This window comes from Paroedura picta, chromosome 11, assembly GCF_049243985.1.
Source record: "Paroedura picta isolate Pp20150507F chromosome 11, Ppicta_v3.0, whole genome shotgun sequence".
NCBI classification, from domain to species: Eukaryota; Metazoa; Chordata; class Lepidosauria; order Squamata; family Gekkonidae; genus Paroedura; species Paroedura picta.
This window is the reverse complement of record NC_135379.1, coordinates 66,990,360-67,016,950: the sequence shown is the minus strand read 5'-3', so window position 1 is coordinate 67,016,950 and position 26,591 is coordinate 66,990,360. Positions and strand designations below refer to the sequence as shown.

The 26,591-nt window shown below is 45.5% G+C and overlaps 1 protein-coding gene across 4 annotated transcripts in view; it reads left to right on the top strand.

The window, feature by feature from the left end:
- Positions 1-8,399: 8,399 nt before the first annotated feature.
- The window catches only part of VWC2 (von Willebrand factor C domain containing 2), a 97,247-nt gene continuing 79,055 nt past the window's right edge, over positions 8,400-26,591 (top strand). The window contains exons 1-2 of one of the 4 annotated variants that reach the window (XM_077303053.1): positions 8,400-8,682; positions 11,380-12,173. In XM_077303053.1, the coding sequence (XP_077159168.1) occupies positions 11,454-12,173 (720 nt within the window). In that variant the 5' untranslated portion in view covers positions 8,400-8,682; positions 11,380-11,453. Of the gene's footprint in view, positions 8,683-8,910; positions 9,012-11,328; positions 12,174-26,591 lie in introns of those variants that run through there. The other 3 variants (XM_077303050.1, XM_077303051.1, XM_077303052.1) reach the window with 3 other exon arrangements.

The following is a 26,591-nucleotide window of genomic DNA, read 5'->3' as shown; positions in this document are numbered from 1 at the left end:
TTTTTCTGCTGGCTCTCGTGGGCGCCGGCTTAGAGCTGCGAAGGGCTCTTACAGGAGTTTTTTTTTCTGCTGGCTCTCGTGGGCGCCGGCTTAGAGCTGCGAAAGGCTCCTACAGGAGTTTTTTTTTCTGCTGGCTCTCGTGGGCGCCGGCTTAGAGCTGCGAAGGGCTCTTACAGGAGTTTTTTTTTCTGCTGGCTCTCGTGGGCGCCGGCTTAGAGCTGCGAAAGGCTCCTACAGGAGTTTTTTTTTCTGCTGGCTCTCATTGGCGTGCCGGCTTGGAGTTGCGAAGGGCTCCTACAGGGTTTTTTTTTTCTGTTGGCTCTCGTGGGCGCCGGCTTAGAGCTGCGAAGGGCTCGTACAGGAGTTTTTTTTTCTGCTGGCTCTCGTGGGCGTGCCGGCTTGGAGCTGCGAAAGGCTCCCACAGGGTTAATGTTTTTCTGCTGGCTCTCGTGGGCGTGCTGGCTTGGAGCTGCGAAGGGCTCCTACAGGAGTTTTTTTTTCTGCTGGCTCTCCTGGGCGCCGGCTTGGAGCTGCGAAGGGCTCCTACAGGAGTTTGTTTTTGTCTGCTGGCTCTCGTGGGCGCCGGCTTGGAGCTGCGAAAGGCTCCTCTGGGGGTGGTTTTTTTTCCTCTCCAGCTTCTCGGCGGCTGGAGTCTTGTGTTTGCGTCGGCGGCTCCCTTGGGGTCCGGCCTGACGCGGTGAGAGGCGCTTTGCGCCTCTCGCCGCGTCAGGCCGGGAGCAACTGCGAGGCGCGCTGCGCGCGGCTCGCAGTTGCTGGGGCTGGGAATCGGAGGGACCAATCGGCAGGCGCTTCGCACCTGCCGATTGGTCCCTCCGATTGTCTGTCGTGAGGAAGGGTCCAATCCGGACCCTTCCTCATCACGGACAAAGCCCACCTCAAGGCCCCTTAACGAATTATTTAGTCCGTGGCGCCCGCGGCGCCACGGGCGGTCTACAGATGTTCTGCAGAATTTCAGGATTTCACTCTACTGATGCTCAGATGCAGGCGGTGTCTTCCAAACTGCATTCACATCCTGCTAGAGGACCACCACCTGGTGCGTCAAAACATTAAAAAAATAAACCATGCAAAGGCTGGAGATACAAAAGAGCACATAGAGCACCACTGTATGGTGTCATGGAAAGCTACATAGAGAAACCAAAGAGAAATCATAGAATCATAGAATCATAGAGCTGGAAGGGGCCATACAGGCCATCTAGTCCAACCCCCTGCTCAACGCAGGATTAGCCCAAAGCATCCTAAAGCATCCAAGAAAAGTGTGTATCCAACCTTTGCTTGAAGACTTCCAGTGAGGGGGAGCTCACCACCTCCTTAGGCAGCCTATTCCACTGCTGAACTACTCTGACTGTGAAAAACTTTTTCCTGATATCTAGCCTATATCGTTGTACTTGAAGTTTAAACCCATTACTGCGTGTCCTCTCCTCTGCAGCCAGCAGAAACAGCATCCTGCCCTCCTCCAAGTGACAGCCTTTCAAATACTTAAAGAGGGCTATCATGTCCCCTCTCAACCTCCTTTTCTCCAGGCTGAACATTCCCAAGTCCCTCAACCTATTTTCATAGGGCTTGGTCCCTTGGCCCCAGATCATCTTCGTCGCTCTCCTCTGTACCCTTTCAATTTTATCTTGAAGTGAGGCCTCCAGAACTGCACACAGTACTCCAGGTGTGGTCTGACCAGTGCCGTATACAATGGGACTATGACATCTTGTGATTTTGATGTGATGCCTCTGTTGATACAGCCCAAAATGGCATTTGCCTTTTTTACCGCTGCATCACACTGCCTGCTCATGTTTAGTTTACAATCCACAAGTACCCCAAGGTCTCGTTCACACACAGTGCTACCTAGAAAATTAAGAAGAGGCTTCTGTTGAAAGGGAAAACAAGGAGAATTCCACTTCCCAGAATAACTCTAGAATCAGTGGGAGCAAACAACAGAGGTGAGTAGATACAGAGGGGAGGGAGAGCAGCTAAGACAAAGCAGTTTCAGCACATCATGTGCATAGTTCTGGCCAAGTCTGAGGTGTTGGGGCATCAATGAACAGTGTGTCCAGAGTCTGACTCTTGTAAACTAGAAGATCTAACTTCCTACATCACAGGCTCCCCTTTATCTTGGGCATTGCAGAACTAAATTTGGGATTGTGGAAACTACCAATGTCCTCCCACAGAAGTGGAAAATGTAATTTTCTCTTACAAAGTTCTGCAGAGTCCCCCCCCCCCCGGAAGAAACACTCCCACTCCATTTTGATCACAATTCCATGAGAAGACAGGCAAAACAAATGTCCTCTGCCGTCTTTTTAGAGTCTAGAAACATTTGCAGGGGGTAATATAGACAGTGGCAGCTACATAAGAGGTATATTTTTAAGCACATAATACAAATGTAGGAAGTAGTATGGACATAGCACAATCTTAGCACCATCAAATGCATGTTAGCTATGGGCAATTGTTAAAACTGGTCAAGTATTCCCAACCATTGGCTGAGTTTGATTTTCACATTGCTTTTTATTAGCACGTTCCGGAGTTTCTTTTCTATGCATTCCGAACTTCAATCAAGAAGCATATTAAAAAAGGAAGAGGCATACAATTAATTCTGCAAGAGGTCAATAGAGGAAATTGGCCAATAAATATCAATCATCCATTCCTGTACCATAAGTAAGCATTCGAGTGCAAGCACTCCTCCTCAGACTAAGAACTGAGCATCATAACAGTAGGAATATATATTAGCAAAAGTTAATCACAGGGTAATCACAGAATTTGTTATTCCATAGGAACCTGGAACGTCAGATCAGTAAAAACAAGACCAGGAGCTGATTGTGGTTCGGATCATCAGCTTCTTGTTGCAAAATTTAGGCTTAAATTGAAGAAAGTAGGGAAAAGCACTAGGCCACTCAGGTATGAACTAAATCATATCCCCGACGAATAAACAGTACAGGTGACAAATAGATTTAAGGAATTAGATCTGATAGACAGAGTGCCTGAAGAACTATGGGGAAAGGTTCGCAACATTGTACAAGAGGTAGCAACTAAAACCATCCCAAAGAAAAAGAAATGCAAGAAATCAAAATGGCTGTCTGAAGAAGCTTTACAAATAGCTAAGAAGAGAAGGGAAGTGAAAGGCAAGGGAGAAAGAGAAAGATACACCCAATTGAATGCAGAATTCCAGAGAAAATCTAGAAGAGATAAGAATACCTTCTTAAATGAACGGTGCAAACAAATAGAAGAAAACAATAGAATGGGGAGGACCAGAGATCTTTTCAAGAAAATTGGAGATATGAAGAGAACTTTTCATGCAAAGATGGGTATGATAAGGGACCAAAATGGTAGGGACCTCACAGAAGCAGAAGAGATTAAACAAAGGTGGCAAAATTATACAGAGGAATTATAAATCCCTGATAACCATGATGGGGTAGTTTCTGACCTGGAGCCAGACATCCTGGAATGTGAAGTCAAATGGGCCTTAGAAGTCTGAGCAACAATAAAGCTAGTGGTGGTGACAGCATTCCAGTTGAACTATTCAAAATCTTAAAAAACGATGCAGTAAAAGTGCTAAACTCAATATGCCAGCAAATTTGGAAAACTCAACAATGGCCACAGGATTGGAAAAGGTTAGTTTGAACTGGATGAGTTCAAATCCCCTGGGCCGGAGGCAGGCTAAAGATGTCGTCCTGAGAGGGTGGCAGGGCATCTGCTCTGCTATCTCTGAAGCCTGACAGGGGTCAATTGTGCAAGCAATTGGCAGAAAAGAGGAGGGGTACGCAAACCCCACCTCACCTTTCTACCCAGGAAGTTCTTGGGGCCGTCTCCAATCCTTTAGGGAGTATATCTCCCTGGATTATAGGCTGTCAGCGTTCCAGGTCCAGAGGACGACTGCCATTTTCTACCTCGGACTTTCTTTTCTTTCTTTTCTTTTCTTTCTTTAATCTTAAAGTATCTGCTTCAACCCTACATGATGATTTACCACAAATGAACGCTTTGAACTGAGGGGAGGACATCGACTGAGTTCCAAAACATCATTTACTGCAAGTATCTTTTTTTTTTCTTCGTCTCTCTTCCTGCATCAAAGCCCTTTGTTTCCCCCCTCCTCTTACTCTGCTCTGCCTGAAGCCACCTCGTTAAGAGGCAGGCTAATTCTCCTAACTAAGCAGAAGAAGGACTCAAATCAACTCGAATTAATTGGCAAAAGCTCTTATTGTAATTGTTTTGGTTTTTGAAGATAAGAGATAAGAGCTGTGAATGGGAAAATCTCACGAGAACTCTGTGCCAGCACGAGAATCTCTGCCTTAACTGACTTCAATACGTCACATGCCTGTGCCGGAACATTAGAGGATAAAACAGAGGACCTCTACTGGCCACTTGTAAAATTGTTTGAGGCCGGTTTTTTTTAAAGTCAAAATCATGTCTATGTTAAAAAGATTGGCTCATCTAATAGAGATACAAACCCAAGATTACAAAGTATTTTTAGATGGATTGATCAAAAATATCTCCAAGGAGATCCAAGATGGCAAGGAAGAAGTCTTCAATAGGAATGATGGATCAATAACAGTGACTGATGACAGCTTTAAACAAGGTGGAAAACCAACAGCAGAAGAGAAATCTGAAATTCATATCTTCAAGGAGATTCAAGATGCCAAGGAAGACGTCTTTAACAGGAATAATGGATCAATAACAGTGGCTGATGACAGCTCTAAACAAGGTGGAAAACCAACAGTAGAAGAGAAATCTGAAATTCTGGAGACGGAAAATGGGATGCCGGAGTTCTGCAGCCCAGATAAGGACACCCTTTTTAAAAAGACATACAGCCATCTCAAAGCAACAGTGTACAAAAATCAATCAAAAGAAATATGGATCTGCAGTGAAAGTAACCGATTTAAAGGATCTCTCTGGGGAAAAAATTGTATTGATACTGGAGTCCAGGAGGTGCAACGGCCTCAAGATTTATCGATGCATATTCTGCGGGAAAGAGTACAACTGCACTTTCTACGCCAAAGGCCAATGGGACAGAATATAATTTTACGGGAACGACAAGATGTAGCAAGCCTCGAGATGAGACCCCCTTAAGAAGACCGAAAGCTCATATTGTTTTATGTTTAATGTTATACTGTATTCTATATTTCCATTTTTATGAAAAAGGGGAAGCAGTGTCTCTTTCTCTCTTGTTTTTTTTGTCTCCTTTCTTTTGTAGGCATATAGGTAATATAATCATTAGTGCTGAAAATGTAAAATGGGGCTCTCCCCCCTTATTTTTTCTTTCTTCTATTAGTGTATTGTCCTAGGACTAAAGCCTACACTGACTTGTAGAAAATGTTTAATGTTAAGCTTTCAACTTAAATCTGAAAATATATCTGTCAGGATGGTTCTTAGAATGGGTCAAGCATAAATTGTTTTGTAGATGTATCAGAACCAAGGATAAGGAGAAGCTATAGAAGACTGAAAGCTTATATTGTTCTATGTTTAATGTTAAGCATTTAATCTAAACCTGGAAATCTTATTATTCACTGTATTAACAACATATACTGTATCCTACATTGCTATTTTTATGAAAAAGGGGAAGCAGTGCCTTTTTTCTCTCTTGTTTCTTTTTCTTAGTAGGCATATAGGTAATATAATCGTTAGCGTTGGAAATATAAAATGGGGCTTTCCCCCCTTATTTTTTTTTTTATTGGTGTATTGTTATAGGGCCAAAGCCCATATTGATCTGTAGAAAATGCAAAGCTCTCAACTTATACCTGTCAGGATGGCTCTCAGAATGGGTCAAGTATAAATGGTTTGTAGATGTATCTGTATTAAGGATAAGGAGAAATTATGAAATTCTTTTGTAATTTTTTTTCTTTGTACATCTTTAAGGCAAAGCCCTACTTTCCTCTCCCTTCATCAGGGCCAAAACTCATACTGTGCTATAAGAAATGTTTAATGTTAAGCATCTAACTCAAACCTAGAAATATCTGCCAGGATAGCTCTTAGATTGTATCAAGCAGTTAATGTGAGGTCTACGATCTCTCAAGTAAGTTGATTAATAATAACTTTTCTTTTGTATATCTAAACAGGCCTTTTTTTTTAATGTAGTGGAAATGTGGATGGCTCTTAGACTCATGGCTCTTAGAGTTTTGGGCAAAAGTTTATATCACTGTGGAGTCAATGTGGGGTCGTATATTCTCAAATGATGATTATATTTCTATCTTTATGAAAATAAAAAAAAATCATTATAAAAAAAAAATCCCCTGGGCCGGATGAAATGCACCTGAGAGTGCTCAAAGAACTTTCCAGAGAACTTGCACAGCCCTTGTCCATCATCTTCGGAACCTCTTTAAGGACTGGAAATGTCCCGGAGGACTGGAAGAGAGCAAACATTATTCCGATCTTCAAAAAAGGGAGGAAGGATGACCCGGGAAACTACAGACCAGTAAGTCTGACCTCTGTTGTGGGGAAGATAATGCAGCAGATATTAAAGGGAGCGATCTGCAAACATCTGGAGGACAATTTGGTGATCCAAGGAAGTCAGCATGGATTTGTCTCCCACAGGTGCTGTCAGACCAAACTGGTTTCCTTTTTTGACCAAGTGACAGGTTTGCTGGATCGTGGAAATTCGGTTGATGTCGTTTACTTGGATTTTAGTAAAGCTTTTGATAAGGTTCCCCATGATGGATAAATTGAAGGACTGCAATCTGGATTTTCTGATGGATAAATTGAAGGACTGCAATCTGGATTTTCAGATAGTTAAGTGGATAAGGAATTGGTTAGAGAACCGCACTCAAAAGAGTTGTTGTCAATGGTTTTTCATCAGACTGGAGGGAGGTGAGTAGCGGGGTATCTCAGGGCTCGTGGCTCGGCCCGGTACTTTTTAACATATTTATTAATGATCTAGATGAGGGGGTGGAGGGACTACTCATCAAGTTTGCAGATGACACCAAATTGGGAGGACTGGCAAATACTCCAGAAGATAGAGACAGAGTTCAACAAGATGGAAAAATGGGCAAATGAGAACAAGATGCAGTTTAATAAAGATAAGTGTAAAGTTCTGCATCTGGGTCAGAAAAATGAAAAGCATGCCTACTGGATGGGGGATACGCTTCTAGGTAACACTGTGTGTGAACGAGACCTTGGGGTACTTGTGGATTGTAAGCTAAACATGAGCAGGCAGTGTGATGCAGCGGTAAAAAAGGCAAATGCCATTTTGGGCTGTATCAACAGGGGCATCACATCAAAATCACAAGATGTCATAGTCCCATTGTATATAGCACTGGTCAGACCACACCTGGAGTACTGTGTGCAGTTCTGGAGGCCTCACTTCAAGAAGGACGTAGATAAAATTGAAAGGGTACAGAGGAGAGCGACGAATATGATCTGGGGCCAAGGGACCAAGCCCTATGAAGATAGGTTGAGGGACTTGGGAATGTTCAGCCAGGAGAAAAGGAGGTTGAGAGGGGACATAAGTATTTAAGTATTTGAACGGTTGTGACTTGAAGGAGGGCAGGATGCTGTTCCCGTTGGCTGCAGAGGAAAGGACCAAAAAAGTCAGAGTAGTTCAGCAGTGGAATAGGCTGCCTAAGGAGTTGGTGAGCTCCCCCTCACTGGCAATCTTCAAGCAAAGGTTGGATACAAACTTTTCTTGGATGCTTTAGGATGCTTTGGGCTGATCCTGCGTAGAACAGGGGGTTGGACTAGATGGCCTGTATGGCCCCTTCCAACTCTATGATTCTATGATTCTATGACACGCAGTAATGGGTTTAAACTACAACGATATAGGCTAGATATCAGGGGGGGGGGGAAATTTCACAGTCAGAGTAGTTCAGCAGTGGAATAGGCTGCCTAAGGAGGTGGTGATTCTATGATTCTATGGATAAGGATATAGAGAGAGATGGCTACAGTCCTATTAACTGCTGTCTGTAGTCCTTCTTTGGGTGTTCAACAACTGCTGTGGAGGCAAATAGGGAGGAAGTGCATTCACAAAGCAGGAAGTCTCCTGTTAAGAAAGGCTGGATCTGGAGGAGGTAATCTGAAAATTATCAGGAAGTTCGTATTCTGACCATGGTAAAGATTCATCTCTTCTGATGCCCCCTGCAGGACACCCTTTGTATTTCACTCAGTTATTGCCACTGAGAATCTCACCTATTCTAACACGAACTGACATATTTGGCCCATAAGAAAAGAGTCGACAGCATTCTTCCCTCCTGTTTTTCCTTGTCTGGACCAAAATCTCCCTCTAGTTTGGTGGTGAACAGAACAGGTGTAATGAGAAAAATAAAACTCCAACCAGGGCAGCTGAAAGCTCCATCTTTCCCCGATCTCAGCAGGTTGGGCAGCGCACTTTTCAACGGGCTTTTTCTGCAGCTGGCTACTCCTGCGTAACCCCCCCCCCCCCCCCCCCGCGTATCGAAGGCGGGAATTCGGGCGCCTCCCCTCCACTGGGCCGCCGCCGCTGCAGTTGCAAGCGGGCGGGCAGCGCGGGCAGCCGCCGACCACTCGGGCAGCCGGGCAGCCAGGCAGGGAGGAGGAGGCGGCGGCGGCGCCGCAATGTGAAGCGGGCCGGGAGGGACCCGCCGGGCCGGCCAGAGGCTGAAGCGGGCGGAGGGAAGCCAGGCAGGCCGCCGCAGGGCAGCGATGGGAGCCGCCGGAGGAGCCCCGCCGAGCCTCCTGCCGCAGCCGGCTGGCCCGAGGGGGCCGCGCGCCCAGGTGAGGACCGCCCCAGGGGGCCGCGGGAAGTTGCCGCTTCGCTCCCCGCCCGGCTCTCGCGGCGCTGCGTCTTGGCTCTTCGGCGATGCGGCGCGCGGCACTGCGGGTCGCCAGTTGCCTCCCGGGCGGGCGGGCGGGCGGGCGGGCGGGCGAGCGGGGCCGAGTCCAGGCTGCGGAACGCCTGCACGCTTGCGGACGGCGCCTGGCAGGACAGGCCCCTGGGGGAGGGCGGGCAACGGCCGAGAGCCCAGGGGAAGGTCGGGAGAGGAGCTTGAATCCCGGGTCCCGCCTGGAGGCTGGCATCCTAGTTGCGTTTGACCAAGAGCCCAGTAAGGAACCGAAATCCCATCTTTCTCTCGTCCCCCTCTTCCCTCCCCCCTCCCCCCCTCCCCCCATTCATGTTTTATTTAGGGCCCCTGCATTTCTCCCAGGAGCACAGGGTGTGTCCAGCATCTTCTTCCCTTCTCTGGGACAGCCGGCCCGCAGGGTAGACTCAGCTTTCAGGCCCAAGGTCACGCTGGAAGGTTCAAGGCGAGCAGGGCATTTGCCGTGGCGTCTCCTTTGCCGTACGACCCCCTAAAGGCAGGGATATGGCTTCTTGTGTCATCTCGCTAAATGAAGAGCCACAGAGATGCTGAAGTACTTAAAAAACAGTCCGAATGGAAGGGTTGGATTGGTTGTGCACCCTCAAACTCTTACTCTTTGTGTGTGTGTGTGTTCTCCTGGGGAATAGTAATCCCGTTTCTTGCGTTCCTCTTTTTACTCGGAGTTTGGGCAGCTGCTCAATTTGTTACGGGTCCCCAAATGTTGTGGTTTTGTTGCTGGCCTCGCGCCTTTTAAAAACATGCATGATAACCTTTCGCTCCATTGCCAACCCGGAGAGTAGTTCCCTGTTTTCCAAATGGGCAACTGAGGCCGAAGCAAATCCAGAAGAGTAGCCGTGTCGCGCTGTTGAAGCAGGCAAACCGGATTAAAAACGGAACCAAATCTGAGTCCAGTGGTACCTTTAAGACCACCGAAGTTTTATTCCAGGCGTAAGCTTTGTGTGCATGCCCACTAAAGAAGAAGGAGGAGAGCTAAAACTGGCTTGAAGGAAGCCTCTTTTCCCATGGAGCGTGCATCTCTTTCTTTGTCGCACTGCTACCCCTGGTTAAATGGGTTTTCCTGTTCTTTAAGAAAGGTTGTTGGAAGCAAAAGTGGAAGGAATACAGTCATATACTGGGAACCCTGATCCTTTCTAAAAACCACCTTCAAATCTCTCAAAGGGGAAAAGCTAGGCTGTCTATTTCAAAAGTCTTTTGGCTAAACCTGCCCGCAGCTCCTGGGAGCTTATGCTGCAATATGTTTATCCTCCTAAAAGACTTTCCCTTTTTGGGGAGGGTGGCCGTTTGTTGAAGTGATTCCCTGGGATTGGAGCCTGGGGCTTAAGAATTCACTGTATCGTGGTGATTCTTTGGTTTCCCAGTCATTGACCCTGACTTTGCTGCATAGCTGGATACATGTAGAAACAGAGGGAGAAAGAGGGAGAGATTATTGCATGGATTTTTTAAAAATCTCCATCTAAGTTATCAGTGCATTTCTGTGGTTTGAGATACAGCAGTAAGTTAGAGAAGACAGTTCTTCCAATGGTTTCATCTTGAGTAGACAATGAAATTACTGACTGCCGTTAGAATAGTCTGAATTCAACATAGCCACTGTGTTGTAGAGAAGATTTCTGCTGTGAATGTAGGATAAGGAATGAGGTTTGCAGTGGCATATGCATTAGAAAGGAGACGTGTAGGTATAAAAACCACAGAGGAGGAATAATACTAGAGATGCTAATGCAAGGGAAGGGGAAGGAGTGCTACATCTTGTTTTGTCCTTCCTGTTGGTTTCAATCTGGAGAATTTACAGCACAGGACTGCTGTCAAGGTATTTGGGTCCAACCCTACACTACGCAGTCCTTTTAACTGCTAGCATTCTATTGGCCAAAATTCTAAAGGGGATTCTCTCGAGGGAATTTGCACAGGTGTTTGGCTTTAATGCGTCAAACTTCATTTGGAATTTTGGGAGGTTGGTGGGTTCCTTTTAACATCAAGGTTAGAATTCTGTTCTCTGTCATGAGGCAGTTTTGATCGGATTGAATGGCAGACGAGAATTGTGGTGTGTGCCATCAGAAAACTGGAAATGAATTGGTGGTTGTTTGCCATGGAGTCTGCTGGGCCTTTGGGAGAATCGTTTCTTTTCGCATGTATCCAGCTGCCTGATATTTCTTCCCTACAAGTGTAATTTCAAGCTGTACTGGGCTTGTTTGGAATTACTTGTGATGTTAATACTGTGCCTCTCTTCTTCCTCCCTCCCCAGTATGTAAGACCCTCCTCCTTTTCAATGGGACCACTTTAGAATAACATTCCTAGTATACCCTTGATAACCTTAAACATCGTATTGATTTATCCCCTCCCTACTGATTTATGCAGCAAATCTGGTTAGGATGCTATAAATTGTTATTCCCATCTTGGAGACGGAGAACTGAGGCCAAGAAGTATCAACCTGTGCAAGGGTGCAAAAATATGCCAATAGCGGAGCTGTAATTTGAGGCTGAATCTCTGGATTTCCAGACTTCCTCTGGCTCACATTCTCTTCTTTTTCCTTGTGTATATATAACAGGCAAAGGTATACATGCTGAAAACTGAAATGTCCTCACTGATCTCTTCCCAGGAACTGTGGATTGACAGCCTGATGCCCTTTGAAGTAAGTGAAGTGGCTCCTGTCCCTCTGGGATGTCCTGAGTGATGCCCAGCTCTACTGCGATGGCCATTGGGGCTCTTTCGAGTTCCCTCCTCGTGACCTGCTGCTTGATGGTTGCCCTCTGCAGCTCCACAGCCCCTTTTCAAAAGCTGGCCAAGGCTCAAGACAAGCAAGAGATCAAGGCCAGCCAAGAAAAGAGGGACCACGCATCAGCCCGGGAGAACCAGAACCAGACAGGATCAGGGAAAACAAACTACATTGGCAGCAATGGTAGAGAGGAGGGCACCAGAGACTGGAAGAACAAAAGCAGCAGAAGTTATTCTAATAAGGAATCCTGGACTAAACAAAAACAAGCAGCGAGTAGCCAGGCAACCAGCATCAAGTTTGGGAGCCTCCAAGCCCGAGAGCAGATGGATGGTGTTCAAGAGGAGCTTCCGGTTGTGGAAGAGTCCTCCTTGCTGGATGCTGTTGGAAGTCCTACCCCGGACCCCCCCGAGGAATATGCTTATCCAGACTACCGTGGAAAAGGCTGTGTGGACGAGAGCGGCTTTGTATATGCTATCGGGGAGAAGTTTACACCAGGCCCCTCTGCTTGCCCTTGCCTTTGCACGGAAGAGGGCCCGCTGTGCATTCAGCCAGAGTGCCCCAGGCTCCACCCCCGATGTATTCATGTGGACACCAGCCAGTGCTGCCCACAGTGCAAAGAAAGGAAGAACTACTGCGAGTTCCGGGGGAAGACCTATCAGACCCTGGAGGAGTTCATGGTAAGGCAACGGTGGTGGTGGGAAGCGGGGGGAGGGGGGAGGTTGTTCACAAGGGCCTATAGCTCAGTGGTAGAGCATCTGCTTGACACACAGAAGCTCTCAGGTTCAATCCCCGGCAACACCACTTAAGGACCAGGTAGTAGCTAAAGTGAAAGACTAGGAGCTGCTGTCAGCCTGGGTAGGCCACACCAACCTTGATGGACCAGGGACCTGATTAAGGGTAAGGCAGTTTAGGATGTTCCTCGGAGAGAAATGAAATAAAGGAAATAAAAAGCCTTCACTTGGCTTTTCTCAACCAAAGGCTGGAGGCGGATTATTTCCATCCTTTCTTACAATATAGGCCGTGACCATTCTGTTAAGTCAACTCATATTCTAGCAGGGAGAATTTTGATCCCTGTGAATTCTTTTATGTGATTTTTTTAATGCATTGTCTAGAACCCAACAGGGCAATGAAGCCATCTGCTAGTAATAAATGGCCTGTGGATATTCAGCTCGTTTTCAGAACGCGATGTTCTTGTCCCTGCATTTGATGAATGCTCGGAGTTGGGGGACTACAAAGCAAAGAAAGGAATTTGGGATTTTAATTTTTTTTGCATCAAATGGCTTTTCCCTTTCTCTTCAAATGGAAATGTCAGTGTTATGTAATAATCTCTCTGTCAGAGTGATTATAGGCCTGTGGTGTAATACTATTTGTGGGGAACACAATACAGTGAGTTTAATCAGGGTCAGCATTTCTGTCTGGTAAAACTCTCCTCCTAATGAGGTGACATTTTCATTATCCTGGAAAATGTAATTTGTACTTTCCGGAACACTGGAATGATTTGGACTTGGGGCTTATTCGGACAGCTGTTTCTAGGCAAAACTTTTGATGGGCATGTTTATGCACGGCAAATAGTTTTGGCGAAGATAAAGGCATTTCGTACCAGTTTTATCGATGGGAGCGTGTTCATATGAGGTGCCTGGACAGCATCTCTGAAGCTGAGACTGCATGTGAAGCATGCCTTGTGACTGCTGTGTCAGCTGACATTTTCCAGGAGTGGGGGTACAGCCTTATGTGGAGGATCCGGAAGGGAAAGTTTGGTTTACTCTACTCCTCCCGACTATTTTTCTGCTTAAACTGGGGAAGGGAATGGTCCCAAGCTGTCTTTTGATTTGCAACACGGTCAAGCAATAGAAAAGTAGCCAGAGAGGAAGTGGTTAACTAGTGCCTTTCTATGGTTAAAAACTGCAACTGCTGCTTCTTTTTGTGGTTTAAAGGAAGAACTACCCCTAAGGAGGCAATAGGCCCACTGTTGGGTGCAGATGGACAAACTCTTACGGAGGATGCAGAGAAAGCAGAAAGGCTCAGTGCCTATTTTACATCTGCTTTTTCCCCACAGGTCAAAAGGTTTAGGCACATCTAGAGATGGCCATAGCCAAAGGATAGTGTCTGGGTGGCAGGTTAACATGGACAGAGAAGTTGTCGAGAGGCATTTAGCTGCACTGGATGAGTTCAAATCCCATGGGCCAGATGAAATGCACCTGAGAGTGCTCAAAGAAGTTTCCGGAGAACTTGCACAGCCCTTGTCCATCATCTTCGGGACCTCTTTAAGGACTGGAGATGTCCCAGAGGACTGGAAGAGAGCAAATGTTATTCCGATTTTCAAAAAAGGGAGGAAGGATGACCCGGGAAACTACAGACCAGTGAGTCTGACCTCTGTTGTGGGGAAGATAATGGAGCAGATATTAAAGGGAGCGATCTGCAAACATTTGGAGGACAATTTGGTGATCCAAGGAAATCATCAAGTTTGCACATGACACCAAATTGGGAGGACTGGCAAATACTCCAGAAGATAGAGACAGAGTTCAACAAGATCTGAACACAATGGGAAAATGGGCAAATGAGAACAAGATGCAGTGATAAGTGTAAAAGATAAGTGTAAAGTTCTGCATCTGGGTCAGAAAAATGAAAAGCATGCCTACTGGATGGGGGACACACTTCTAGGTAACACTGTGTGTGAACGAGACCTTGCGGTACTTGTGGATTGTAAACTAAACATGAGCAGGCAGTGTGATGCAGCGGTAAAAAAGGCAAATGCCATTTTGGGCTGTATCAACAGGGGCATCACATATTAATCACAAGATGTCATAGTCCCATTGTATACGGTACTGGTCAGACCACACCTGGAGTACTGTGTGCAGTTTTGGAGGCCTCACTTCAAGAAGGATGTAGATAAAATTGAAAGGGTACAGAGGAGAGTGACGAGGATGATCTGGGGCCAAGGGACCAAGCTCTATGAAGATAGGTTGAGGGACTTGGGAATGTTCAGCCTGGAGAAAAGGAGGTTGAGAGGGGACATGATAGCCCTCTTTAAGTATTTGAACGGTTGTCACTTGGAGGAGGGCAGGATGCTGTTCCCATTGGCCGCAGAGGGGAGGACACGCAGTAATGGGTTTAAACTACAAGTAGGCTAGATCTCAGGAAAAATATTTTCACAGTCAGAGTAGTTCAGCAGTGGAATAGGCTGCCTAAGGAGGTGGTGAGCTCCCCCTCACTGGCAGTCTTCAAGCAAAGGTTGGATACACACTTTTCTTGGATACTTTAGCATGCTTAGGGCTGATCCTGCGTAGAGCAGGGGGTTGGACTAGATGGCCTGTATGGCCCCTTCCAACTCTATGATTCTATGATTCTAATCACATGTCATGATTAGTTCCAGCTTAAGTCTTCATAAATGAATGGTTGAGGCCAGTGCAAGTTATATATCCCTTTAACCAAATTTCTGGCAGCCTGTAAGATCTATAGCCCCCTTCCTTTTAGTATAATACAGGCCAAACTGTGGCTCTCCAGGTGTTTATGGACTATAATTCCCATGAACCTTTGCCAGGAATATAGTTCATGAACATCTGGAGAGCTACAGTTTGGCCACCCCTGGTATCATGTCGGATTCACAAGGAGCCAGTATGAAGGAGGATTTCAAAAGTTAATTTGGGAGCACCACTGGGTATACCAGACTGTAACTAGGGCAAAAGTAGAGGGGGACACTCATGCCAAGGATGGGCATACAGTCTTGTGAGCTGGTCTGTGTCCCTGAACCTAGAGCTTTTCTGCTGTCTCGATTTCATGGAATCGGAAGGGATCTTCATCTAGTCCAATCCCCTACAGAATACAGGAAATTCCCAACTATCTGCCCACCCATGTTGTTGTTGTTGTTAGGTGTGAAGTCATGTTCGACCCATCGCGACCCCATGGACAATGACCCTCCAGGCCTTCCTGTCCTCTACCATTCCCCGGAGTCCATTTAAGTTCACACCGACTGCTTCAGTGATTCCATCGAGTCACCTCATTCTCTGTCGTCCCCTTCTTCTTTTGCCCTCAATCGCTCCCAGCATTAGGCTCTTCTCCAGGGAGTCCTTCCTTCTCATGAGGTGGCCAAAGTATTTGAGTTTCATCTTCAGGATCTGGCCTTCTAAGGAGCAGTCAGGGCTGATCTCCTCTAGGACTGACCGGTTTATCTTTATTAAACTGCATCTTGTTCTCATTTGCCTATTTTTCCATTGTGTTCAGATCTTGTTGAACTCTGTCTCTATCTTCTGGAGTATTTGCCAGTCCTCCCAATTTGGTGTCATCTGCAAACTTGATGATTTCCTTGGATCACCAAATTGTCCTCCAAATGTTTGCAGATTACTCCCTTTAATATCTGCTCCGTTATCTTACCCACAACACGTTCTCTGGAAAATTCTTTGAGTACTCTCGGGTGCATTTCATCTGGACTAGGGGATTTGAACTCATCCAGTGCATCTAAATGCCTCTTGACAACCTCTCTATCCATGTTAACCTGCCACCCAGACACTATCCTTTGGCTACGGCCATCTCTAGATGTGCCTAAACCTGTGGGGAAAAAGCAGATGTAAAATAGGCGCTGAGCTTTTCTGCTTTCTCTGCATCCTCCGTTAGAGTTTTTCCATCCGCACCCAACAGTGGGCCTATTGCCTCCTTTACTTTACGTTTGCTCCTCACATAACTGAAAGATCTTTTCTTGTTACAATGGGCTTCCCTGGCCAATCTTAGCTCACACTCAGCTTTGGCCTTTCTGATGATTGATCTACAGTGCCTAGTAGCCCGTAGGTACTCTTCTTTAGAGCTCTGTCCTTCCCTCCAGTTCCTGAACATTTTCATTTTCTTTCTTAGTTCCTCTTGAAGTTCTCTGTTCATCCAAATAGGCTTCTTAGAGCTCCTGCAGTGTTTTCGTCTTTGCTGCAGTCCCCATCTGCAGTGACCTTGGAGCCCAGGAAAATAAAATCTGTCACTATCTCCATTTCTTCCCCATCTATTTACCAGGAATTGAGAGGGCCGTATGCCATGATCTTCGTTCTCTTGATGTTCAGTTTCAAGCAAAGTTTTGCCCTCTCCTCCTTCAACCGCATCAAGAGGCTCTCTCTATGCTCACTCGTAGTGACCCCAGTTCCATGCCCAGATGATGCCCTCCCCAACCAGAATCCCTGGCCAGTGTGACTTTGAAAAAATTTACTTCCTGATTCCAAAGTGGTGATTGGCATTGCCCTGGGCATCCAAGGAAGGGCCACAAGAGCTAAGCTCCAACCCAGTCCCTCCTGCCCACCCACTCACAATCTGCCTGAGTTCACAGAATCAGCATTCCTGTCAGATGGCTATTCCGCCTATACTTAAAAGCTTCAAAGGAAGAAGAACCCTCCACTTGTTGATTTACTCCTGTTAATTGATCCAAAAACATTCAGATTGGTTTGCATACAGGTTTTCTGCATATCTGCCCATCCTCTGCATTTTTACTGGTGTGGAGTTGGGTTATCATCAAAGCAAACAGGCCCTTTGTTATTTTTTGCACATGCTTTTATCAATACCATGACTGCATTTGTTAAAGGCAATAAAATATTGCTGTAACGTTAAGCAGTTTCTCTGAATCTTCAGATGTTGTCTTTTTTTTAAAGTAAATTGTTACTTCTTTCCTTTCCAGAGATGTGGGGGGAAAGACCTTCTTCCATAAGCGGAAGGGATAGACTTACTTCTTGAAAATGAAAGCTGGGAATTCAGAGAACCTGCAAAACCTATTGTTATAATGCTCTAGCAGTATATCAAATGAAACCACTCCTCTTCAGAGCAGTAGAAGGGAGGGAGTGGTTTCAAGATGACAACAGCCCAGTCATCAAAACATGAAGGTGTCTGAGAGTAGGTAGGAAAGTCTGACAGATTACTCAAAATTGGCTCCCCCCCCAAAAAAAAAGATTGTGTTAAAATAATGTGACCAGATTTAAAAAATGGTAAAGTGGGACAAGGGGGGGGGAGGCACAGGCGGGCTTTGCTGGTGGTGCATCCTCTGCCGCCCCCCTGGTCCCGCGTTACCATTTGTTAAATCTGGTAGCCTAGCGGCCTGGCACTTCTTGTGGAGCTCCTGCCAGGGGGGGGGGTCTCCTGAGCAGAGGTAGCTGTCTGGCCCTGCCACCCCACCACCCCCACCCCCACCCGACAGCGGAAGAGAGACGCACCTGGGCAGGCGACCCGGTAGTTGTGACAGCGGTCCAGTGTGCGCAGGCAGTCTCCAGCACACCAGGCTCCGGCCCTGGCAGCAGCAGCGGCTCAATGGGCACACCCCCTCTCGGTGCCTGGCACAGCCAGGAGCCCCACACTCACCACAAGCAGCACCCAGCAGTGGGGGCGCCCCAGCATCCTGGCTCTCTTCCATTTTTTCTCTTCCATTTCTTATCTCTACCTGTTTAGGGGAGACTATGATAGAATAGGATCTTTATTTATGAAGGTGTAATTGTGAAATTGTTTTGATGTTGCTGGTCTATGACCGTAATAAAGATATGTATGTATGTATGTATGTATGAAGGTGAATAAATAAATAAGTTTTTCTTTCCTGAATCCTGGTAATGGAATCCCTTACAGCTTTAGTGGTAGGAAGTATCACCTTCCTCCCCCCACACAATAAGTAGGTTCTCGCTTTCTCTCCCTCTCTTCCTTTTGGTGGAGCTGTTTTTTCTCTTTTTCCCCTCCTTTTCTTTCTTTCTTCTTCTCTCTTTCTCCTCTGGTTCCTTTTCCCCTCTTTCTGTCCTAGATAGCTGGTAAGTATTGTCAGACGTTGCAAGGACTCACAACAAGCTTCTTTGAATAGAAAGCATTTATTGAGAAGTACTTCATACACCTAGACTAGAGAAGTCAAATCTGCCTGAGGACAGATTTGCTTCTCCTTATCAATACAGATCTCCCGCCCAAAACTTGAAAGTTCCCAAGGGAGGGGAGGAAGGAAGAGGAGACAGGTACCATTAAAAACAGTGTTACTTTCACATGTCCTTGGCTGTCTCCAGGCCCAGATAAGATGTTATGGTTACAAGATGCAGGCCCAGCCCACGGGCTTCAAAGGAAAGAACATTCACAGCTTCCAGAGATAATAGCTACATCAACATAGTTTCGATTTCAAGCAAGCATGCATAATATATGGGCCTGGGGCCCCCAGGCACAAAGCTACAAAGATCAATCTAACTGTCATGGAGAAACTCAGGCTAATTTATGACAGGGTTTTCTAACAATCCTGACAAGTATAAGTCCCTGTGTCACACCATAGTCGTGCATAAGGAACCCAAGTTTGTTACCGGAGTGTACAGTATGTTTGGTGGGTACTTGCTGTTATGTAAGTACTGTCTTTTTTAGTTGGTTTTTTTCCTGTTTGACTACTCTTCACAAGAAAAGAATTGGGAAGGTACTACAGTTGTTACCTCAGGTACCTCAGGGCTCGGTGCTCGGCCCGGTACTTTTTAACATATTTATGAATGATCTAGATGAGGGGGTGGAGGGACTACTCATCAAGTTTGCAGATGACACCAAATTGGGAGGACTGGCAAATACTCTGGAAGATAGAGACAGAGTTCAACGAGATCTGAACACAATGGAAAAATGGGCAAATGAGAACAAGATGCAATTTAACAAAGATAAGTGTAAAGTTCTGCATCTGGGTCAGAAAAATGAAAAGCATGCCTACTGGATGGGGGATACGCTTCTAGGTAACACTGTGTGTGAACTTGGGGTACTTGTGGATTGTGGATTGTAAACTAAACATGAGCAGGCAGCATGATGCTGTGGTTAAAAAGGCGAATGCCATTTTGGGCTGTATCAACAGGGGCATCACATCAAAATCACAAGATGTCATAGTCCCATTGTATACGGCGCTGGTCAGACCACACCTGGAGTACTGTGTGCAGTTCTGGAGGCCTCACTTCAAGAAGGACGTCGATAAAATTGAAAGGGTACAGAGGAGAGCGACGAAGATGGTCTGGGGCCAAGGGACCAAGCCCTATGAAGATAGGTTGAGGGACTTGGGAATGTTCAGCCTGGAGAAAAGGAGGTTGAGAGGGGACATGATAGCCCTCTTTAAGTATTTGAATGATTGTCATTTGGAGGAGGGCAGGATGCTGTTTCTGTTGGCTGCAGAGGAGAGGACACGCAGTAATGGGTTTAAACTTCAAGTACAACGATATAGGCTAGAAAAATTCTTTCACAGTCAGAGTAGTTCAGCAGTGGAATAGGCTGCCTAAGGAGGTGGTGAGCTCCCCCTCACTGGCAGTCTTCAAGCAAAGGTTGGATACACACTTTTCTTGGATGCTTTAGGATGCTTTGGGCTGATCCTGCGTTGAGCAGGGGGTTGGACTAGATGGCCTGTACGGCCCTTTCCAACTCTATGATTCTATGATTGTTATAGATGTCCAATAATAGGAATAGCAATATGATTACTGGCTCTGTTTCATCATAAAATGTTAGAGGTCTGGGTGATCCTATAAAGAGTGCAAGATTTGGCACATATATAAGAGAGTTAAAATCAGGCATTTTATTTTTACAGGAAACTCATAAAATAAAAGTACAGATGTCTTAATACCAGGTACAGATTGGGCTAGGAAATATGTAGCCGCTCGGTCCTGTAAGAGTAAGGCGATCATATTTTAAGATTGGGAAAGAGGGATTTCATTGATGAGTGTTGCCAACATCCAAGCGCAGCCTGGAGTTCTGGAATTTGCACTCAAGCTTGCTCAGCTTGGTGCAGAACAAGCAACAAATGTTCATGCAATACCAAACTTTAGATTTTTCAGGTTTCTGTGAAATGCAGTGTTTAATTATGTAAAGCCAGTTATCCATTCTGAAATGAAGATAACATATATTACTTTATCATATAGCACTAAGAGCCATGTGAATGTTAAGCTTATCTACCTTTATAGATAAAACTGGCAAGCTAAACATTTTTAAACAACCTAAATATTTACATAATGTAAGGTGAAATGGGGGTGTATTTTACTATGTTTTATTGTTTTTAACTGTTTTAAACCACCGTGAGCCAGCCAGTTCGAGAGTGGTGGTTAATAAACAAAATGAATAAATAAATAATAAAATGGTGACTGAAGGAAACGACCCCCTTCAAGGATCGCTGCCTTGTTGTGGCAAGGGGGCTTGCGTAGCTCAGTGAAGCTATGAGCTATGCCGTGCAGGGCCACCCAAGACGGACAGGTCATAGCTGAGAGCTCTGACAAAAGGTGATCCACTGGAGAAGGAAATGGCAAACCACTCCAGTATCTTTGCCATGAAAACTCTATGGACAAGTTCAAAAGGCAAAACGATATGACGCCGGAAGATGAGCCCCTCAGGTCGGAAGGTGTCCAATATGCTACTGGGGATGAGCAGACAGCTAGTACGAGTAGCGCCAGAATGAATGAAGCGACTGGGCCAAAGCCGAAATGACGCTCAGTTGTGGAGGGAACTGGTGGCAAAAAGACAGTCCGATGCTGTAAAGATTTTTATTCCATAAGAACCTGGAACGTCAGATCCATGAATCAAGGCAAGCTGGACGTGGTTAAACAAAAAATGACAAGACTGAACATTGACATTTTAGGAATCAGTGAACTAAAATGGAAAGGAATGGTTGAATTTAATTCAGATGACCATCAGGTATACTACTGTGGACAAGAATCTCGCAGAAGAAATGGAGTAGCTTTCATAATCAATAAGAGAGTAGGAAAAGCAGTCTTGGGATACAATCCCCCAAATGACAGAATGATCTCAGTTCGAATCCAAGGCAAACCATTCAACATCACAGTAATCCTGGTCTATGCCCCAACCACTGCTGCTGAAGAGGATGAAGTTGATCAGTTCTATGAAGCCCTACAACACCTTCTAGAAGCAATGCCAAAAAATGATGTGCTTATCATCATTGGGGAATGGAATGCTAAAGTAGTAAACCAAAAGATAACCAAAAGATAACAGGCAGGTTTGGCCTTGGAGTACAAAATGAAGCAGGCCACAGGCTGGTAGAATTTTGTCAAGAGAATACAATGGTTATAGCAAACACTCTTTTCCAACAGCCCAAGAGACGGTTAACACAGAAATCAGATTGACTATGTGCTCTGCAGCTAAAGATGGAGAAGTTCTATACAGTCAATAAAAACAAGACCAGGAGCTGATTGTGGTTCAGATCATCAGCTTCTTGTTGCAAAATTTAGGCTTAAATTGAAGAAAGTAGGGAAAAGCACTAGGCCACTCAGGTATGAACTAAATCATACCCCCGACGAATATACAGTAGAGGTGACAAATAGATTTAAGGAATTAGATCTGATAGACAGAGTGCCTGAAGAACTATGGACGGAGGTTCGCAACATTGTACAAGAGGTAGCAACTAAAACCATCCCAAAGAAAAAGAAATGCAAGAAAGCAAAATGGCTGTCTGAAGAAGCTTTACAAATAGCTAAGGAGAGAAGGGAAGTGAAAGGCAAGGGAGAAAGAGAAAGATACACCCAACTGAATGCAGAATTCCAGAGAAAATCTAGAAGAGATAAGAATGCCTTCTTAAATGAACAGTGCAAACAAATAGAAGAAAACATTAGAATGGGGAGGACCAGAGATCTTTTCAAGAAAATTGGAAATATGAAGAGAACGTTTCATGCAAAGATGGGTATGATAAGGGACCAAAATGGTAGGGACCTCACAGAAGCAGAAGAGATTAAACAAAGGTGGCAAAATTATACAGAAGAACTATACAAGAGCGAGCTTAACATCCCTGATGACCACAATGGGGTAGTTACTGACCTGGAGCCAGACATCCTGGAATATGAAGTCAAATGGGCCTTAGGAAGTCTGAGCAATAATAAAGCTAGTGGTGGTGACAGCATTCCAGTTGAACCATTCAAAATCTTAAAAGATGATACAGTAAAAGTGCTAAGCTCAAAATGCCAGCAAATTTCAAAAACTCAACAATGGCCACAGGATTGGAAAAGGTCAGTTTACATTCCAATCCCAAAGAAGGGCAATGTCAAAGAATGTTCAAACTACCGCACCATTGCACTCATTTCTCATGCTAGCAAAGTTATGCTCAAAATCCTACAAGCTAGGCTTCAGCAATATGTGGACCGAGAACTTCCAGAAGTACAGGCAGGATTTCGAAGAGGCAGAGGAACTAGAGGTCAAATTGCCAATATACGCTGGATCAAGGAGAAAGCTAGGGAGTTCCAGAAGAACATCTACTTCTGCTTCATTGACTATGCTAAAGCCTTTGATTGTGTGGAGCACAACAAATTGTGTCAAGTTCTTAAAGAGATGGGAATACCAGAGCATCTTATTTGTCTCTTGAGAAATTTATATGCAGGTCAAGAAGCAACAGTGAGAACTGAACATGCAATCACTGATTGGTTCAAAATTGAGAAAGGAGTTCGGCAAGGCTGTATACCTTGCCTATTTAACTTGTATGCGGAGCACATCATGAGAAAGGCGGGATTAGAGGAGTCACAAATTGGGATCAAGATTGCAGGGAGAAATATCAACCATCTCAGATATGCAGATGATACCACTCTAATGGCAGAAAGTGAAGAGGAATTAAAGAGCCTGTTGATGCGGGTGAAGGAGGAGAGTGCAAAAGTTGGCTTGAAACTCAACATCAAGAAAACAAAGATCATGGCATCCGGCCCTCTCAATTCCTGGCAGATAGATGGGGAAGAAATGGAGATAGTGACAGATTTTATTTTCCTGGGCTCCAAAATCACTGCAGATGGGGACTGCAGCAAAGAAATTAAAAGATGCTTGCTCCTGGGGAGGAAAGCTATGGGAAATCTAGGCAGCATCCTAAAAAGCAGAGACATCACCCTGCCAACAAAAGTGTGTTTAGTCAAGGCTATGGTCTTCCCAGTTGCAATGTATGGCTGCGAACGTTGGACCATAAGGAAGGCTGAGCGTCAAAGAATTGAGGCTTTTGGACTCTGGTGCTGGAGAAGACTCTTGCGAGTCCCTTGGACTGCAAGGCAAACAAACCGGTCAGTCCTAGAGGTGATCAGCCCTGACTGCTCCTTAGAAGGCCAGATAAGATGAAACTTAAATACTTTGGCCACCTCATGAGAAGGAAGGACTCCCTGGAGAAGAGCCGAATGCTGGGAGCGATTGAGGGCAAAAGAAGAAGGGGACGACAGAGAATGAGGTGGCTGGATGGAGTCACTGAAGCAGTAGGTGCAAACTTAAATGGACTCCGGGAAATGGTAGAGGACAGGAAGGCCTGGAGGATCATTGTCCATGGGGTCGCGATGGGTCGGACACGACTTCGCACCTAACAACAACAACGAAGGAAATGGTCAGCAGACCTTTGAATATCAGTGCCTCTATGACTCTATGATTCAGCCTCTATGACTTCTAGAAGAACTGTTTTGCCACTGAGTGAAACTGGATGCTGGAGTAGATGGACCACTGTTCTGATCCAGCAAGGTTTGTCCTATGTTATTAAGGAAGGGCAGATAAAGGCATGTTGAATGGCAGGAAGCAAGAAAGAAGAAACAGGGAAAAAGGAATGGGGGGGGGGTGCTGCCAGGGGAGGGGAAGAGGAAGAGGAAATAGTGGGGGAGGGGGAAATGAGATGCCTTCTGTAAATCCTTGCAGGTCCCCATTTCAAGCAACCATCACATATTTACTTATTGGACTTATAGGTCACCACAAGTTGGCTGGTTTAGAAGCAGCAACCTATAAATCAAATCAATCAATCAATATCCTATTGAGAAGGAGACGTTAGAGAAGGTGACGTTCAACATGGGGAGTGTAAGGAAGGAGACCGATCGGGGGCAGCCCAACCGGCAAGGCCAGCTCATAGGGCACCAAAAGTAAAAGGATTTAGATGTCTTTATACTAACGCCCGAAGCATGGGCAATAAGAAGGAAGAGCTGGAACTTCTCATGCTGATGGAAAGGTATGATCTAGTAGGCATCACAGAAACTTGGTGGAATGATTCTCATGACTGGAATGTAATAGTATATGGATATGAACTGTTCAGAAAAAACAGAATAGATCGAAGAGGTGGAGGAGTGGCACTGTATGTGAGGAAAGGGCTTACCTGTCACGAAATTCTCGCAGCCTTCATGCCAAACATTCCGGTTTCCAAAGCAATGGCAGCAGCATCTCACTCTGGTTTCCTCTGTTGTCCACTGTCCTGTCCTCCCTATGCAACCTCATGTGCCAACTCGTTTTATGGAGGGGTGGGGTGGGGGATTTAGCACAAACAGAGACTGAAGGGCCCTCTTCCTCCCACCTCACCATTTGCAAGTGGACAATGCCCAGTGCCTGGAACTTTTTCTTAAGGGTGCAAATGACAAGTGCAGGGATCAGCTTTTGCAAGAGAGTATAAAGCTGGTATGTTTATACCTGTTTAATAACATTAAGTGGTAGTTGGAAATGTTTATGTTTTTTATTATACGGAAAGTATAATAACTAGGGTTGCTGGTTCAGGGTTAAGAAGTCCTTGGAGATTTTGGAGGTGGAGCCTCAGGAGCGGAGGGACTTCAGTGGGGAATAGTGATTTCAGAAAGGATTCAGTCAAGCTGCAGTTCTCTGTGGTGTCCAAAGGCAGAACAGACCTGAGCAGAGCAGAGTCGGCTTCTATCCCAGCACATTTTTCTCTCTTACAGTCGAAAGGGAGGAAATGATGGGGACGTGAGAAGAGCCCACCTTGGGGCCTACAGGGGCATCTGTTGTTACGACACGTGACTGCAGCCCCCCGGGTACATGGTGTAGACAGAAAGCTGCAATCCTCACATGGGCAGTGCTGTAATTTATGTTGGAAGGTTTGATTTAAAAAAAATTAAAACCTGAGAGCTTGTGATAGTTAACTTCAGCAGGTCTTCTAGACATCCGTATTAACTTTCCCACCTAGTCAGTGTTTACTCTGTATGTTTACTCAGGACAGAAACTGGAAGAATATTAAGTAGGTTTCTCAAGAACAGACGGAGGCCCCATTTTTTTGGAAAGCCATCAGCGGTGTCTCCCCCCCTCCCCTTTCTCCACTCTTTTTTCGGAGTTCTGCCATTTCCTCCCTTACAGACGATACCTGCTTGTATCTTATAGAAATATGATAAATAAATTGAAATATTTTTTTGTTTATCTATTCAGATAAAGGGCTAAAATCTCAGAAACCAGAACAACTCACCCGCTTTGCATCTTTGTTTGAGTCCTCATAAATAAACAAACATGAGAACATGCACTGATTTATTTTTGAGGCTTTTAGAGGGATACCCCCCCCCAAAAAAAGCACATTGCACTGACATTTGGTCCAAGAACAGTCCTATAAGACAGCCTGAGGCAGCCTACAAGGGACTGAGCTAATGCAGCTTTGCAATCTCTTCCCCTTCACTTGGGGTCTGGAAACTGCTGCTACTAAAAAGAGCTCGACAGCTGAGGAGCAACAAACCTGGATTCCGCAGCAGATCTAACATATATATGCAGCAGTGTTTACCCGTTTGCCCAAAATGTTAGCGTTGTCATCCTTAATTAGCAAAGCCATTTGGTCCCCTTGCCATTTCCTCCATGTCCTTATGCGTAACTTGGCATCCCATTTGCAATGGCCTAGAGTGAGTTATGTTTAATAGGGCGAAAAGCTGACCGCTGCACTTCTAAAATCCATCTAGTGCATTTTTATCCTGCCTTTCATTTATGATTTTGGCAGCTGGTGGGAGGGAGTGCAGGAAGGATGAGTCAGGCCTCGGCTATTACGACTCGGGTTGTGCAATTCGGGTTCGGAAATGCCCAACTCGATCGATTCAATAGCGATTTGATCGATTTGGGCATTGAAACAGCCCGAATTAATGACTGTGGGGTTTCCCCCGAGCTGAATCTAATAGATTCTAATAGATTTGGCTGTCCAGCAGCCGATTCCATTCGATTCGGCAAAGCCAGAGGCAGGGGGGGGGCTTCCCCAGGCTCCCCTCCTGCTGCTTCCCTCTCCAATTTCAGCCCTTTGCCCAGGGCTGGTCAATTTCAATAGCACAATGCCTTTTGCTTAAGCTCAGGCAGGCACTGTAATTGCCCTCAGGCTCAGCACAGCAGGAGGTGCTTGCAAAAAGGGAGGTGCTAAAACTGCTAACTGCTTAGTGGAGGAGAGGTGCAATAGTCAGTTGCTCAAT